Source organism: Labrus bergylta, chromosome 22, assembly GCF_963930695.1.
Source record: "Labrus bergylta chromosome 22, fLabBer1.1, whole genome shotgun sequence".
NCBI classification, from domain to species: domain Eukaryota; kingdom Metazoa; phylum Chordata; class Actinopteri; order Labriformes; family Labridae; genus Labrus; species Labrus bergylta.
Genome location: NC_089216.1, coordinates 18,911,583 through 18,930,528, shown reverse-complemented (window position 1 = coordinate 18,930,528; position 18,946 = coordinate 18,911,583). Strand labels below are relative to the sequence as shown.

General features: G+C 42.1%; 1 protein-coding gene across 6 annotated transcripts in view; it reads left to right on the top strand.

The window, feature by feature from the left end:
* Nucleotides 1-18,946, top strand: part of nrxn2b (neurexin 2b) — a 784,571-nt gene that overhangs the window by 72,847 nt on the left and 692,778 nt on the right. For all 6 annotated transcript variants that reach the window (XM_065950814.1, XM_065950813.1, XM_065950811.1 and 3 more), the window contains exon 2: nucleotides 11,880-13,319. In XM_065950814.1, the coding sequence (XP_065806886.1) occupies nucleotides 12,608-13,319 (712 nt within the window). In that variant the 5' untranslated portion in view covers nucleotides 11,880-12,607. The remainder of the gene's footprint in view (nucleotides 1-11,879; nucleotides 13,320-18,946) is intronic.

Genomic DNA, 18,946 nt, shown 5'->3' with positions numbered 1-18,946 from the left:
GAGTTTACAAGGCATGCAGTTTAAAGCCGATAACATTAAAGAGGTGAGTGTTAATTGCACGGGTTGCATTCAGTAAGATTTGTAAGGAAGGTTGTTTCCATGAAAGCAGTTAAAATAATGTATACCCCCAAAGAAGACTAACCCTCTAAAGTCATTATTCTCTGCTTGGCACCTTTTTGTCTGAATCAGACATGTTTTTTTACTGCTGCATAAAAATGTACCTGATTGTTCTCTATGAAGAGCATTTCATTTGCCTTTAAACCTCCCTGCTATATCGTTAGTCGTGTCAAAAACACTCCCAAGGCCCATTAAGTGTCTGTGTTTTTAATTGTGGTCACATTCCATTAGTTTTCAGCCTTGTGTCTCCACTTCTATTCACCAGCCACTCTCACTGAAAGAAAAATAAAAAGTTGTCTGTCCTCCATCCTCTGTCAGGTGCCCAGGTGGCTTATGGATAAATGGAAGCTCTGGGAGGTTGGGAGGTTGGCTCTGCAAAATATAGGGCAGCCTTCCTAATAAGGTGCAAATATCAGGCCCGTAGCACGAGCGCAGCAAATTGCTTTTTGACAGTATATTTAAGATGGTAATCGACTGTCATTTGCCACAGCCAATTCGCTCCCTATTGCTACGTGTGCCTCACTTCTCCCCTCCCTCTCTCCCTCTCTATCTCGTCCTCTTTTTTCTTTCCATCGGCCGTCCCTCTTGTTCCTCCTGTCTGATTCTTCCCATAATTCATTGTTGGCGAGTAGGCGGAGCGACCACCATATGGACACAGAATCAGCATTCATTCAGTCCAGCCATTTGTGTGGGGTTAAGGAGAATGTTATTTGACAGAGTGGGGACTTCATGGAAGAACAAAAGCAAGCAGCGACATGTGTGAAGGTGCACAAACAACCGGCCTAGACTGTTCAGCATGAAGCATGTTTGTGTTGAGTCATTTTGTTGAATTTTCATACATTTTTGTAATTCAAGAGGCAATACCTCAGTGTACAGAACTTCTAAAAAGTCTTTCAGTCTTAAATATTAACTGAATGTAGGCGTCACCTCTTTCAGTCTACCATCTTTCTTTCCAGGAGAGTATGTCCAATACAAACTTCACCTCACCGTTTCAACAGAGGTCTGGTTAGATTAGAGAAACATGGATTTGACCTTTTTTAAAAGCTAACAAAATCATGCCATAAAAATATTCCACATGTGGTGCTTTAGCCACTTTCTAATGACTGATACTTTACATGGCATATACAGTAGAAAGGCCTGCAGCAGCTTTGTATCCACCCGTGTTTGAAAAACAAAATATGATCCAGATAAAACGTTAGGTGAATACCATCCTAATCCTCTGCGAAAGCTCCAAAAAAACCGATTTGCGTCATATTGGCCATTTTGTCTCAGACTCTTGCAAGTGTAGGTAAAGGTACTTTCATCTAATTTGGCTAAAATAAGATTTACCTAGAAAATCTGGACCTATGATTATACAAGTGTGCTTGCATCTACTGACATTTTGAATCCCTCATCTGACACTTCTTCTCCACTTCCTGGTGCTTTCTATGTTCCTTCAAGGCCTCGCTGAAAAGCCTCTTGTCACTGGCCACTCAGGAGGTAGAAATGGCCTCTAATTGCACCAGCCATTACCTAAATTAGCATTCAGGGAAGACTGGATGGCTGCCACAATATACAGCTGCTAATGGGGCCTTTTTTGTGTCTGTGCAATTTGAGGCATTCTCAAGTTGAAGCATAATGGTTATGTTTGAAAGGCAAGCACAACAGTAAGATCCCATCTATGCACAGTCGATATCCATTCTAGTGTTGGAAAAATGTTGACAAAAGTGCTCGACACATTGAGATGTAGAAAACATGGCCAAACAAAGAGGAGGTGTGCGACAACGATGGAAATCATGAAAACATAAAGTTATTTTTTAGTTTATTTTTCTAAGGATTTGATGATTTCCTTATGCATCACCATTAGTGGTCATTTTTATGTGGTCTGTACGAAACAAACTTTTTGTTTCTCATATCTGGGGAATCAAGGATGTTCTCATGACATACTACTGTAATTTACAACTGTGCTCATTTTGTAATGCTTTGATAAGCTTCTCTGAATATTGCATTTGAAAATTCCATTTTGATATTAATGAATTCATTTTACAGCCCGAGAAGCGACCCAGTTTAATGTTTCTATTGGTCTTTGTAACCGTGTTGGCTTAATCAGAAATGTCCATAAATGAGGGAAGGCCCTGTTGACAGTCACAGGTCGAGCAACAAATAATGAAGCACGCATTGTTGTCAGTAGCTGTGTTTTTATTGTGTCACACAAAATTAATGTTGGAACCGTATACCTAATTTCTGATTTAGAGAAGATGTTTTTTTAGAAGACCTGCAGAAGTCACCTGTTGGACAAACTCTGTCTTATCCTCAATGTGTTTGAACATTACCCTGTCATCTTCTGAATTCATTCAAATTTTTTTTTTTTTCAAAGTGAAGGCACTAAGACAAATAGTTTGAACGACATGTTCCAGTGACATTTCAAGAAGAGGGACTACAAACAACTATTTCAATACATCCATTGACATACTTCAATTGTAAAACAACATCAAACATTGGAGTCAGAATTGGCAATCTGTATCAGCCCTGAGCCTCTCTGTCATGTATTTGAGTCAGGCACATTTTGCAGCATAATAAAATTCCTCCTTAGATGAACAGCTTGACATTTTACACAATTGTCTCATTTGGCCATTATGATGTCACACAAACAATTAGTGAGTGTCCTATCCACCTTTTAGTTGACAATGGTTATGGAAAAGACCTGGTGTCTATATTGAAAGTTCAGTGTTTTCTTCCTATAATAAACACAATACCTTTGTCAAGCTGCACACTATCAGTGTTTTTGCTCTGCAGGCAGAGGGTGCAGACAGGTCTTTGATTTTACAAAGAAGGTTCTCTTTCCTCTGATGTGGAGAAGATAAATGAAGTAGGTAAGAAACAGTCTGCATATATATATGTTTGTGTGAAGAGGTAGGAGTTGCAAGATAGTGAGGCAGCAGACATCTGCAGAAGCAACGGCTGGCAGAGCTGACTGTGGAGAGAATCTCTCTTCTCTTCTTGCTCTCAAGCCTTCCTTTCTTCTTCCTATTGCCTACCAACCCTCTCTGTCTTCCCTCTGTCCTGTCTCACTCTATCACTTCCTCCTCCTCCTCTCTGCGCGTCTCTCTTCTCTCCCAGATAAGGCCAGTGGAGCTGCAGGCTGCTGGGCTGGTTAATTGGAACGGGAGAGTCTCGAGGCCTGGCCAGTGAGCCTTGTGCTTCCTACCAAAACATCTCCAGGCACCGAGACAGCCACACGCATGCTGCTGGGTACACACACTCACACACACACAAACCTAATCGCCCTGATTCCCACTTGCCCCTAGCAAACATTTTACATTTTACACATGCATAGCAACTTTGAGCAAGTGAACAGGTACGAGGTTCAGTATCTCACTCAAGGACACGGGAGGGAAAAGGCGCTAACCCGATAGCTGAATTTGTAACTTAAGTTTTTATAACAATGCAGCACATCTTATACCAAAAAAAGTACAGAGCACTTAGGCAGAGCAAGAAAGTCCTATCCTAGCATGAGATAACAAAATAATGCCAAAGACATAAGAGAGGTACAGCCACCAACATGAGTCCATTCTATGACCTTAATTTAACATATTGCCAAAACAGATCCCATATCTCTGTCATCTTTCCACCAACATTCATTTTTCAAACATGTTTTCATATTCAGGTCTTCACCATTTCGTCAGTCCATTCCTTCACAGTGGGGCGCCTGGGGTCCTTCCAATTTCGCAGTATCATTCTCGCAGTAGATGAATTTGTAAACAAACTGAAGATGCCTACTTTGAATTGTTGACATGCTAACATGCAACATCTTCGAGAAGGCCCTCCGACATGTAAACATGGATCATGCCGACTCAATGCAATAATTTTCCCATCAAGAAGTTGAAAATACAACAAGTTTAAAACCTCTAAGCTCCAGTGGCAAACGGTAAAAAAGCCCACAGAACTGATAAGAGGACAAGCTAAACCCGGGGCGCAAACAAAAACATGCCCGTTCCTTCTGCTTGTGCATGCTGCACATCTGATACATTTGGATTTACACTTTCAGCACTGTCGCACCTGCAGCCCTGATGTTAGCGCTCATGAGTCTGCTAAGTCGAAAAAAAGGGTGGATTCAAAGTGGGATGGTGATGGATGGCTGGATAAACCCAAAGAGGGGAGTGAAAGTGAGAGGGAGTGTGTGTGTGTGTGTGTGTGTGTGGGAGAGGTGGGATAGGAAATGAGAGGCATTATGGGGAGGTTAGTGTCAAAGCGGGAGGCAAAAGGAGGTTGGAAGGACAGGCAGAAAGAGTATTTAGAGCTCGGATGAGCAGGCAGACATACGCTGTGTTCCGGTTGGTGCAACAGTACTCCCTCACAGCCTCTCTCTCCCTCTGTCTCACATGATTGGTACATTACATTGCGGCGTGATGATTCCAGCTGATGGCGTGCATGATCTAATGCAGCCGCTGTGTGCAGGATGATGAGCGTGTGACTGCAAGTGTCGTTGCATGATTGCGTCTCAAGTAGCATCGCAGGCTGAGTGTCACAGGCATCCTCTTGATTTTTTTTTCTTTCTGTCCGTCTCCCTCCTACTCCATTTCCCCTTCCCCCTTTGTCGGCCATCTTGCCGGCTTGATTAGTGCTGCTGTATGGTCTTTGAGTGGCACGCTCTCATGCCTCTGCTGTCAATAACATACATGATCTTCGTGTGTGACTCTGTTTCTGTGTCTATTTGGTCTTGATGTTTTTTTAAGCCTTTCTGACAGAATAAGCATCAACAGAGTTTAATATCTGAAAGTTGCCGTATGACAACTCAGGGTAGTTGAAAAATCCACTTCCGGGGCGGTGGACATCCTAGCAGTTATGTTGCACACTCCATGTTCAGACGCTGTAGGCCTTGTAGCAGAAGCCATGGGTTTGAATCTGACCTAGGCCCTGTCATGTCATGTCATCCCCCACTTTCCTCTCCTAACATTTCCTGTCTCTCCTGAGCTGTTCTATCAATTAAAGGGGGATATTGGGTTATCACAACCTATGATTGTCATGATATCTGGACTTTAGAGGATATGATAATGCTGCTTCAATCTGCAATACCATGCCAAGAAAAAAAAAAAAAACCTCTGGGCATCCAAAATTGGAAAAACTTCCTTTTTTTTTGACCCCCAGTGCTCTTACAGAAAAAGTTCCTGAATGTATATAAATAACTGACATACATTTAAAAGTAATGGAAGTATAATAACAAATGTAATCCCAATTTTGCACATTTTTTGGACCTCAGTTATTGTGCAGAGGTGTTGTCTCTCTGTCTGACCAAGGATATTAACGTAACCTTCACATCTTTATGAGATACTAAAAGGTTTTAACAAACAGTGTTTGCCAACATTTGAACAGTCTGTCTGTCGTGGCTGAATGAGAGCTGCAGGTAAGGCAGGAAGCAAGGCAGAGACGTAAAGATGAAGGGCGACTTTGACTGCATGATTATATGTGACTTAGAGTATAAACGCTGTAAAATAGTCAGCAAATAATGTCTTTTTTCTCTGTTTTAACAAGAGGTGCTAACTGTTTTCTCGTGGCAGCTTTAGCTTTATAGACTGCAGATCTTTAGTTTTCACCAGTATTATTTCAAAAGCTAACGTTGACAGCCTTACTACATTCACTTACCTTGTATGACTTCCTTTTCCTTTCATTCTTACAGTTCAGCATGTAGAGCGAATTCACTTACACCCGATGAGTTAGCCCGTCAAGGTGTCAGAATAAGCAGCAACATGAAGTCCCTCTAAAGTCATTATTAATCTGGCTGAAAGAGAGCTAACGGCGAGGCTCGAGCCCTTGATCTGTTTCATTAGCATCTCCTCATCAGGGCTAAATGCAGTTAGCACCAACAGCCAGAGCTAGTCACTACAGCGGCTTACAGCTGACGAGGCTGATCAAAGGCTGTCGTCTGATGGAGAAGAAAGGCGTGCCTACCTCTGTGGTTGCTCATGTGCTGGATGGACTGTGTCATGGAGCTTAGCTTTCACATTACTTTTTTCTTATTCGCGCTCAGCTCCAGATTGCCGTCTGTCGAATTCCTCCTTTTGAAATGTAGGTTTGTTCTTTTATGCAGTCTTTGTAACTCCTCCTTCCCCTCAATCCCTGAGTCATAAATCTGTCTCTCATCCTAGAGCTGCTTTCCAGTGAAGTCAGACATTCAGAACTTTGAGGGTTTTAGTGGAACAGCATATCCACAACAGCCCTCAAGAATGAAAGCCTTGAACAATATTTAAACCAACAAATCTGACCTCAGACTAACATGGTCGAACACACTGTACACAACGTTCTTCATTCCTAAAACATTTTTCATTTTTCATTTTCAATTGATATTAACATTAAATTAACATTCAGTAATTTGCCTCCACATTTAATTTTAAACAGTAAAATTGCTCTAATTTTATGATTTATTTTTTATTATTATTATTATTATATATATTTGTCCCCTTATTAAGCTAGTTGATGTAACTGACTTTTCCCAAAATATATACTAAGAGAAATTGTAGCAAAATTAGGAACATCTTACTGTCTTTTCATTTTGCCTTTTGCTTGTCTTTCTAGAATATCTACTGAAACACACAAATCATTTATCTACAGTTGCCTTGGAAATGTGTGACCTCAAACATCTGCCACCCTCCTTTAAAACCTCTCCTCATCGCACTCCCTTGGAAATCTGAAATGTCACAGCACCAGCCTGCTCTTTCCATGTTTCTGTTTGCCACTTCCTCTTCCCCCCACATCCCTGTTCTCCATCTTGACCAGGAATATTAAAAGTGGCTCAGCATGCCTCTCTGGTTAATTAGAGCACAGCAGCGGCAGCAGCAGCAGCCTCATGCTGACGGATGGTACACTGCTGAGCCCTCTCACAGGCCAGGATTAATGGCTCCTGTCTCACTGGATATAGTGTGTGTGTGTGTGCATGTGGAAACAGTGTGTAATGCATGCGTAGGTGTATTTGTGCATTGGAAAACATTTGCATGTGTAAATATTTGTGTAAGCTCCACCTCTATTATCCTTTGTCTAGATTATTGTGCTGTATAAATATTTCATACGCTTCATCTGTTTTTATCGCACTCGAAAAGTGTTTCAGTGTCATATTTACTATTGTAAATGAGCTGTTGCCCCTTCTGAGAAGAAAAAAACAAGTACACAACACTGAACACACTGACGTGTAGCAAGTGTTGGCAGTAAAGTGTTCAAAACCAGGCTTCAGCTGAAACCTGGCACAGCTTCACACAACAGGTGTCGTCTCCTCCATGAGGAATGTGAGGAGCTTGGGACAAGGCGGAGCTCTGCCGGAGATGGATTAAACACTGAAACACACACATTTATGCCAAGGTGTAGACTACCACATGAAAAAAGGAGAAGACTAGCATCTAGCAAAACGACCTCACACATATATAGTGATCTTTCTATCCTGAGTAAGATTCACCTTCTTCCTTTGATATTTAGTAGCTTAGCATTGACGGCTACTCAAGAAAGGAAACGGTATGTGATGTCTATTTATTAACCTTTATTCTAGTAGGTTATCTACTTGATTCTCAGCTGATTCAGTGAACTCTCAGGTTTTTCATTTCCCCACTTGACTTTCCTGAAGTTTTCATTTTCCTACAAACACACTTTGCCCTCCGCTCTCTTACTGAAGCCCCCCCCCCTCTCGTCTTTCCCTCTGTATCCGTCTGCTCTGTTGACTGTCTTTACTGGAAAACATCAACTTGACTTTTGGATTTTTAAAATCTTTTTTCTGTTTTCATAATAAGCATTGTATAACAACAAGGTGCATTTAAAGATTTCAGTATAAAATACTTTTTCTTTTGATGAAAAACTGGATTTCCTTTAGTTTTAAATGTACATTTTTGTCCATGTAATTATAACGACTAAAGCCACATTTTTTATCTTTATAATAAACATGGACAGCACACCCAGAATAAAGCTCAGGTGTGAGAAACACGGCAGAAAATATAGGGCAGAAAAACAACATCAGTATCTGTTGTCAAAAATGTTGACCAATGAAGTTTACTGAATTTGTTTTGTCATCCATTTATTTTACATGATCACTTTTTTTTTTTTACATTATCACTTTTTTGTCCATGCTAATGCTGGCTTTGATTATCTGGACAATGAAGTGTGGATACTTTTTATTTTATAGATTTGTAAACATCTTATCTCAGTCACATGTGAGGCAATAAGAAATAATAAAAATGGGTTAGTCTCCTCTGCAGTGTTGATAAAGTAACATACTGTCATGATGGTGCCAGCGTTCCCCGTGGGATGATGTGAGGAAATGGGTCGGTGGTGGCTCACATCACCATGTGGCTAGCCTGAGGGGTTCCAGAGCTTCAATTGGACAAGTAGTCGGGTCAGGGTGTGCAAGGCTCAGTACAGATTGCTCCTTCAGTCAAGTTGCCCGGCTCTGTTGCAGCTCCGCCAAGCACTGAGAGCGAGAGAGCTGTCCTGTTTCTCGAGGAGAGAATCGAGGCAGATGGAAGTCACGCTAGCAGTTGGGGGGAAAAAAGAGCAAACATGTTATTTTTGGACTCAGACTGGACCTAAAGCTGGATCTTAGATGTCATTTGTAAAACAATGCTGTAGCCAAACATTGTAGAGGAGACACTGTGGACTACAACTGTGACAACAATCCTAATGGCAAACACAGGCTTAAATATAGACACATATAAACTGGCACCGAGTATACACCGTCCAGATGAACACCACACTGTCACACAAGGACAGTCGCTCTGCTGAATGCAGACAGCTGCACATGCGTCTACAACCACACACACACACACAGACACACACACACGCACACACACACACACACACACACACACACACACAGCACAACCCTCCCAGCTCTACTTATCTCTTGAGGCTTGTTATGTTTCCTCCGTGTCCTTGGGATTTAATGGTACCATCAGGCAAGCCCACCAATACCCCCCCCCCCCCCCCCCCCCATCATAACTAGCAACACAATGCATGAATGGAGCAAACACCAAACCTTATCATAAACCTCCATAAAGACAGCACGCTGGAATACACTCCTTCTGTTTGTTGTTGAGGAGAGTCCCCAACCAGACAGAAATAACTCCATGAATATTCAATTTGGTCAGGGAATATTCCAAACATATCTCTCCATGAGGAACACACATGTGGTTAAGAGAACGGTTGATTAAACAAAAGGAAAATGCCCAAAAAATCGTCCCCAATACAATTATTTTGGACCCAAATTGATAAAATGTTATGTCTTTGTTGATGTTCATAAAGGCAATTAAAATATTATCTTGAGGGTAGGGGGATATGTAGTGTGTAGTATATGCTCGCAATTAATTAGGATGGTTTTTTTCTGACTCTGTATACATTTATTCATGCCCTTTTTAGATTCACTGTACATTGAAGCTATCTAGATGTGTTTCCAAGCAGCATGTCTATTCCTCTCACATCTGCTGTTAATGAATCCTGTGGATCATGCCCGCTTATATACAGTAACACACTGTGTTTGTATTTGCAAGTGTTTGTGCAAATTTTAAAAAAGGAGCGTGTGCAAACATGCAGATAGAGGTCTGTCACTCTGGGACCAAAATAAAGCAGCCCTGGTTTAATCACTGCTGGGGGCATGTAGAGCCTGGAGTGATTTTGTCTGATGGGGTTTCACACTGAACATCAGTCTGACATACGGTAAGTCAAGTGTTATCACAGGCTGTTTACATGTTGGGATGTGAGAAGAATGGCAATCAGTAAGCATAAACATGGAGGACAAAAACCTCCTCATAATGTTTATTTCACTCCACCTAGACCAGAAATCACACCCTGGAAGTTAGAAGGTGGCTAAACATTTTTTTAAATCCATCAAATGTTTGATAATCTACCTAAAGCCGTCATTACTTTTGGTGTTATTTTGTACAATTTGAAATGCATTTCCATACATGCCACTGTAGGATTCAAGTGTATTTGTTACCACAAATGTTACCACATGTGCTGATGTACACCACAGTGACAACACTATTGGGTTTCTGACACCTGGGGATTACAAATTTAGCTTTTCATCATCAAAGCCTTCCTTCCATAGCTTAGACCTGAACACACCTTCTTATTTAAGCTAGCTCAGTTTAAAGGCCACTGGGACAATCTCTATTTCAGCATCTCTAAAATCACCTGGAAATTAATTTACTGTGCACACATTTAAGAAATGCAGGAGTGGCAGATTTTTGTAGTATTGGCCATTGACGCTGTCAGTTTCCTAAGCAGGTTTACTCCTTAAACCATACAACTTTAAAGCCAAGCATGACAAGGACCCTCTAATTCCCATAATGCGGAAAATCATGACGGAGTGGAAGCAACTATTATGTTAAGAATATCAAGCAATTTGATCAAACATTCGTGCAATTTCTAGAAGTCCATTTTTTTTTCTTTCATAATCCGAAAGAGTAAAGAGTAAAAAGAAAGTTTTGGTGCGATGTGTTGTTGAATCATTTACACCCTCTCTGCTCCCGTCTTTGGCTCTCCGTGGAGGTGTGGCTCCGCTCTTCACACACATGCACACACAAGAGGTCCTCTGAGACACCTAAAGCCCTGTTCAGACCCGAGATCCGCATCCAGGCGAAACTGTTTAAATGGTGCAGGATACACGCTGCAGCAAGGTCACCTGGGCGAATCAGTTACAAGCTAGCAGCTGCTGGAAATGACACCTAAATACCTGAGGAATTTGACACTTCAACATCTGAATGTAGAGCAAAGATATCAAAATGACTACTATGAGTCACATTTAGAACTAAGAAAACAACAGTCTCAAGGCTGCAACGCATTGTCGTGCTTCCCAATATGAACATCACCCAAAGAAATTGCCCAAATAATTTTTGTCCTCCTCCCTCCTCTGTTTGTCACAGCTCTCTGTCCGCTCTGTCCTCCCTCATCTTTATCAAAAGACGTTAAGCCTCGGCCCTCTGAGATCATGATTATGCTGCCTTTTTTTACTCTCTCTCTCTCTTTCTGTCCTTCTCTCACTTTGTATTTCTCCAACATTTTCCCACCTCCCTGCTAGTAGACTAGCATCATCGCTGTTGTCACATTGAAGCAGGAAGCATGAGCAGGAGTGAGCCCAGCTTTAATTGTAGACTTTATGCGACGGAAATGAGATTGCACTCAAGAAATAATGGCGGGGGATTAGGGCCGAGCCCCAGGGTCAAGACGCGTTTTCCAGATAGCTATTGACTCTGCAGCACTCAACTCTCAATCACATTTGATTTAATGGTGTGTGTGTTTGCATATGCATGTCCATGTGTGAGTGGGAAAGGGGGAAGGTTGTGATTTATGACAACTTTTGATTGGCCTATGAAAGACAGGTCTCTTCAATGTATGTGAAGCCGATATGTTATGTTTGGCTCTTGGCTTGACGTGTCTGTAGACATGACTGAGAGGGAGAAAATGAAATAAGACAGTCATATTGCTAAGGCCACTCAGGGTAGTAGGAAGCCTGGGAAAACTCTGAAGGCTTATTTATTGCCTTGGCTCCAGACAAACTTTTTCTTTTTTTGAAGCGTCAGCTATAAAATGAATAGAGTGTGGGGATTATTAAATCTAGTACATGGTGTCTACAGCTGCGATGAAAGCAAACTACAGGCAAAGAAGATGAAAGATAAATTAAATAACGTGTAAAGAGGGTAATTGCTGTTTAACTTAAAATGGGTCACATTTTTTTCTACGGACATACAATGCTTTAGAAGCAGATTTGTGCCCTATTTATAGTAATTATTGTGTTTGTGTGTTTCTTCCAGATCCCCTCCTGCCACCTTAACGATGGGATCCATACCGGCTTGAAAATTCCTGGTCTGTAGGCTCCAGGAGGACTGGGTTTATGCTGAAACCATGAACTCATTGTATGCTCCAGCTGACTCCAGCGAGCTCTGATCTCCACACTCAACAGCTCCTTCACTCGTTTGCTCCCTTTTTCCTTCTGCTAGCAACTCCGATTAAAGAAAGATCACAATTGGATAACTCGTCCCCCCCCTCCCCCCGTCCCCCCCGTCCCGAAGCGTCTGGCTGCAGCTCAGATTTCCTGGAAATTGCTCTGAGATCTGGATTTCTACAGACGGAGAATTTCTATTTTCAGTCCAGGATACACCGAGAGGCTTTTGAAGAAAACGGCTGTGTTTGAAAATTATCATATTCCCCCTCCTCTTTTACTCTCCCGCTATTCCTCATTCTTTTCCTCCAAGTCCCAGAGGCACCAACTGATGGAGAGACGGAGGAGAGAGTCAGGATAAGGACAAGAATTAGAGCAACAGAGAGAAGAGAACAAAACTGCTGAATCGTCAGGAACATTGGAGAAGAGGCCCCTGTGAGGATTACTTTACCCGGAGAGCTGCAGATCCCCGTTTAAAGTGATATCTGTTTGAATTGTTGTTTACATTTGAAAACTGTTAGCCACAGTGAAGCTATCCTCTGTGGTTCAGTAAACCTGTAAGGTATTTATAAGAGAAGGGGCAACTAGGGAACTTTGAGTATGACAACGGGGTTGAGATTCCCGTGTTGGCCCCTGTGGCCCCTGGCCCTCCTCAGCCTGCTCACCACAGTGAAGATGCTGGAATTTGGCGGGGCGCCCGGCCAGTGGGCACGCTACGGACGCTGGGAAGCCGGATCGGTGGGCGAGCTGAGCTTCAGCCTCAAAACCAACATCAGCAAAGCCTTGGTACTCTACCTGGACGACGGCGGAAACTGCGACTTCTTGGAACTGCTGATCGCCGGCGGGCGCCTCCAGCTGCGATTCGCCATCCACTGCGCCGAGCCGGCCACTCTGCACATGGAGACGAGGGTGAACGACGACCGCTGGCACATGGTCTTGCTCACGCGCAACTTCCGCGAGACCCTCCTGATGGTGGATGGGGAGACCAAAGTGGCCGAGGTCAAATCCAAGAGGAAGGAAATGGCGGTGGTCAGCGACCTGTTTGTGGGCGGGATCCCTCCTGACGTCCGCCTCTCCGCTCTGACGTCGAGTACGGTGAAGTACGAGCCGCCGTTCCTGGGTTTGATCTCCAACCTGAAGGTGGGGGAGATACCTCCTACCCTGTTGAATAGCCAAGGCATCCAAAGTGACCTGGAGTACCTCTGCACCAAACAGAACCCGTGCTTCAATGGAGGGTTCTGCTCGATTCAGTATGGAGAAGTTCACTGTGACTGCACGCACACTCGCTACAGGGGGAAGTACTGCAAGGAAGGTAAGGAAACATCCCACTGTTACCTGCTTCACCCTGACATCCTGTATGTGTTGTACTATCTGCTGCTTTACTTGTGGCATGCACTGTAGCCTCTTTTTTTGCCAAGTCAATTCAACACACATCTGTTAAAGGTAAAGATCACAGACTTTATACAAAGAGATGGAATTTGCATATTATTTTAGTGGACTATTGTTTTGAAGGAATGAGTGTAGCTTCCTCAGCTATTAGTGAATACATTTGTATTAAATGATGGATAGTCATTGCGATCTCCCCCTGTGACAACAATCAGAATGTAGCCATTCCCAGTTTGTCTGTTTACCCTAAGGAGGACTGTACTACACAAAGGAACATCACTGCAAATCTTGCAATTCAGACGATGAACTCAAAAACTAGATGTGAACATTTCTACTTGCTCAGAATTAGGGTGATTTTCTGGCACATTTTTGTACTTTTACCCTTAAATTCTATTGAGTTACAAGAGAGTGTGTATTTTGATTTTAATAAATTGTCTTTAAAGGCTTTATATGCGATTTTTGGATCCAGCAGATGTTGCATTGTTGTGTAAGCATGCTAGTGCTCGCAATCTTGCTCATATCTTCACACTGCATGCAAATTTACAAGCATCACAGACAGTGAGACTCGTGTGTTACACCCGTTGTAGACAGTCATGACTCACAGAGTTATTGTCAGAGGAAATACTTGATTTCTATCACATTTAAGTGTGAAAAATCACATATAAAGCAAATAAAGTGTGAGGTTGCAGGTTTCCTCTTTCTCGTAGGGTTAAAGATGATGATGATGTAGACCCTGTATCGTTTTGGCTTGATATATTGAGTTGTTTAAGAAAAAAAAACAAAAAAAAAACACTTTCTTGGGCATTTTACGGATCATGACACAGGTGCTTCTTCAAATGTGGCTGGGATGTTGTTGAGAGGCAGTGCAACATTTTTGTTCTGGTAGGATTTAATATTTGAGGTGAAGACCGGAGGATGATGAGGGGCTTTCTCCAAAGGCTATTTTCATTCTTCTATCATAGGAAAATGTTTCAAGAGATTGAGGTGCTGTGATGTGACTTATACCAGAGTTTCAGACGTTGCTCAGGTTCTACTTTAAAAGTGTCTGGGATTTAAAAACAAAACGATTACCATCAAAGGTGCAGAATATCTGAAAAGGATATTTCAAATGCAAAAATCACACATTGTAGGTATACTTTTCAGCTCTCTCTCCTTATGTTTTTTTTTTACCTGTCTGTTTTTATTCTTTATTTCTTTTCCAATCCAAGCCTATTGTCTTCACTGTGCACCCTCCTCCTGCCTCCATTTGCTCTTGGGATGTGCTCCCTTGCTGTCAGCTCATGTCAAACTCTGTTCTTTTATACACTTTTGGCTTCCTCCTTTACTGACACATCCCATTTCCATATCTATGCCCCCCCCCCCCTCCCCCCCCCCCCCCCTCCTTCATGTTCATCCATCTCTCTGTTTCTTTTATTCCCGAAGCATTTCCTTCACCCTCCTCCTACCTTTTCTCCTCTCAAGGCTATCTGGGCTTTCCATCTTTCCTCTCCTCACCTCCCTCTCCTTCTCTGCCGAGTTCACTCCCTTACTCCACTTATCTCTCGTTCACCTTTACCCACTGTCAGCACTTCCCACTCCTCCTCCTGCACTTATCTCCCTCCTGTATTTCTCTCAAACTGTCTGCATCTCCTCACCTTGCTCGTGAATTATCTCATTCCCCATGCAGCCATCAGAAATCGCTCTCTCTCTCTCTTGATCTTTTGTAATGGGGCAACACGAGCCCTTCATTCCGTACCATACCATATTATCTGCAGCTTTTGCAACTATAATATGCACTATTAATATTACAACGCAAAAAGCCATAATAATCAATCGACTCTGCAGCTCCCTCAGTGTTCTATGTGATGAAATGACTCGTAATTACTGAATCTTCAAAAGGTAGATAACTACTCTGCCAGCAGTTATGTGCCAATTGTTTGAAGCTTTGCATCTTTGTGCCACTTGCAGATAAGCTTTGACAGCACTGAAAAAGAAATCAACCCAAACAATTATTTTGTTCAAATTGTTGTCAGAGCATTGCTTTTGAAAGATGAGAAGTAATACGAATAACATCAGCATGCGGCCATGATTTGGATCAAAGCCTCTAAGTTGTTTTTGATTTAGAGCGCCTCGAACAGCCTCGAACAGCTCGAGTAGGTGTGTTGCTTCGTCTGTCGCTCTCTGAAGCAGCAGAACAAATGCAGAATCTTTCATTTCTCCAGGCGGAGTTATTTCTGTTTAGAGACCCGGTAGCAAAGCAAAAGGCTGGACGGCCATACAGAGTCCGTCCGTCTCTCCCTTTCTTGCCGTCTCTCTCACATTTCTCAGTTCCTCTAATTCTCTGAGCCTTTTTTTCTTCTTCTTCTTCTTCTTCTTCTTCTCTCCACCCCCCCTCCCCCTCACTCTCTGTGTGCTCTGTGTCAGATTGCTGTGTGGTTGCTGGAAGCAGATACTGCTGCCTGGCTCTCGGCTAAATTGAGAGCAGAATACCAATGCAGTGCTACAGTGACTGCAGGAAACATTTGTCCTTTTGAAATGGAGCGAGGGAGAGAGAGAGAGAGAGGGGAATGAGATAGAGGGAGAGAAAGGAGATGGAGGTAAGAGGAAAGGAAACAGAATAAAAGCAAATCAGGCTGATCAACAGTGAGAAATGGAAAGAACAAGAATGAGAGACGGCATGAGGATATTCATTCTCTCTGTGTTCATTTATTTTCAGAGTTGTTCTTTGGTTGGAGGGCTGTTAATTGGGTCATTATGGCTGACTTCCAATGCAGCAGTGTATTTAGTCTTTTATCCGGCACATGGGTGGGTGTTTAAAGCCCCCCCCCCCCCCCCCCCCCCCATTCCCCTTCTCTCTTTTGGTTGATTTTAAAGAGGACATACTATCCCCCTTCTCCACCTTTTCAAACAGTCCCCTGTGATCTAAATGAAACATCTGTGCTGTGCTTTGGTCAAAATATAACATGAATCAAGCACCAGAGGAGGTTTGTGACCCCTGTAGTTTTCACAGTAGACATTGGTCCTCTGTAGCGAGAATAAAACTGGCAGACCTGTGCAAAAGTTTTGTTCTAGTCTCGGGGTGGAGTCCATGGGTGAAGACCAGGGGAGGGGAGGGGATTTTTTTTTACCAGAATCCCACTGTGATGTCACAAGGAGAGCAAGTTTGAAATGGAGCATTTTCCTCTGTGTTGTGCAGACCACAAACAAAGGACTGGATGGGTTTGTTTCACATTCTGTGGGTCTTTAGACACTCAGGTTACCCAAATATATGTTCAACAACACTGTAAGAGTGGATTTTTCATGATATGTCCCCTTAAAAACTTTTCAGACGTCTGCACTAACACATCCACGTCTCGCTGTGTTAGCTCTGTGGTGAAGAGGCCGTGTCTTCTTTTTTGAAAAGCTGCTAGCTGCTCGCTCACAGAAGAAGAACGCATCAGTTCATGGAAACATTTTTAATGATGGGATGTGGCACTTGCAATTTATTCATGTGTCTTCTTCTCGATGATTCATGATGGGGTACTTGATCATTTAGAAATTTAGCTGATGCTCTACTTCACAGAGATTTATTATCAGTGGAATAAGCTTGAAAATTCAATGCCCCTAAATAAGGGAATATAGTTTCCCTTTCAGATGATACAAATAACAGATCCAGCTAATGGATGATCAATAGATTTGATTGAATTTGAAAATGCATCAAATAAAAGTGATAAGATAACTGATGTGCACACTTTTCTGATCTACAAAGAAGTTCATAACCTGTACATTATTCACATCAGTGGGTAAAAAATGCAAATGTAGTGAGGGGAGATGGATGATGATTATGTCTTTAGCTGTACAGGTTTTGCAAATTCCAATCATGTTTTCCTTGCTTTAAAAACGGTAAAAAACGAATCCAGAAAAAAAATCAATTAATTTGATCTGACAGTTTGATATCTTTTATTTTTTAAGATGTATTTTGGAGCTTTATATGCCTTTATTTGGAGATTGGACAGTGGGTAAAATCAGAAATCAGGGAGAGAAAGAGAGAAAGAGAGAATGGGGAATGACATGTGGGAAAGGAGCCACAGATCGTGTTCAAACCTGGGTTGCCTCCGTACATGCTCACCAACCAGTAGGCTACCAGCAGCCCAGCTAGATTTCTTTTGATCACTTTGTGCTGTATGGTGTTAACAATGAGAAGCGTTCATGTTCCTGTGCATTGAACAACATGACAGTTGAACAACATGCCAACATGACTGTAGCATTCATGTCTTAAAAATACGCTGCCAACACTTCTCTACATCAGTTTCAAGGCTGTACAATCATGTTTTATAGTTTTCCCTGATTAGCATGAGCTGACCTTTTCTGTCTAGTTATTTTCTCATGTTGATATGTCAATGTAACTGAATATAACAGTGCTGATACTCATAAGGAGGAATGTGCAACATATTACACATAAATCCATATATCCAGTGTAAATATCTCTAAGTCATGACGGTCTACAATGAGTGTAACGCCCGAGTCCCGCTGTGATGTTGTCTGGTGTTTGAATGGATGGGACGACTTGCCGGCTCATCCCCTTGCGTATTAAAGCTCTTAAGTGAGGAACTAGAGAAAAGAAGAATATCCTACTGTACTCACTCAAGCATTTTTAGATTCTACACAGTCATTCTGTGTAGATTTACATGCAATGTGAAGCTATGAGCTAACTAAAGAGCTCTAACATTAGCATGCTAACACAACAATGCAGCTCAAGACTTTTTTCCACTGCTTGCGCTTAGTGCTTAATTATGGTGCGTTCCAATATGACTCTTCTGTGTAAATGTGAGTGGAGAGTAGTTGGTTTTAGGTGTCGCTAATGAGCAGTTTGTTTTGGTTTCATGCTGGTGCTCTAGGGCGACATCTACTGGATCAAAAAGTCACACATTATTCCTTTAGGGACCTAAAAAAACACTTGCGAAACTCTAAGAAATAGGGCATGTATACCAGGCTTGAGTATTCCTCTTTTCTGTTGTGTGCCATCATAATGACTCCTAGAAAATTAACTGATGCAGCACATCCAAATTCTATTGTCCTTTTTTGAGGGATGGAGGTAAAAATCGTAAATATCAAAATCTGCTCCAATGAAAATGATCTAATCAATGGCTAGATAACACTAGCGGTAGAAGGGAGAGAGTCTTCCTTTGTGCTTTGGTGTAACTGACCTTCTTAAAGGGACGTCAAACCAAGAGGACCAGTAGAATGAAAAAAGAAAGAGAAAATGTGGAATTCTTATCATAACAAAATTAGATTGTGATAATTATATGTTGACTTTTTTTCAGACTAAATTTAGCTCTTAACAATTTAAAAAAAAACATCCAGTATGGCTGCCACTCAGAGCAGCAGCTCATTAGCAGAGAAAGTGTTTACGGGGAGAGCTGCCAAAACAGCCTGTTCACATGTGGGCGGAAGAGTGGCACAGGGATGTCAGTCACCAAAACAATCGCTAATGGGCTTTTACACCCGAAATAAATAAATAAATGAAACGTGTTTATACCAGATAATTATACTAAATTGTAAGACGAGTGAGTGTATATCATCATTCAAAAAGAG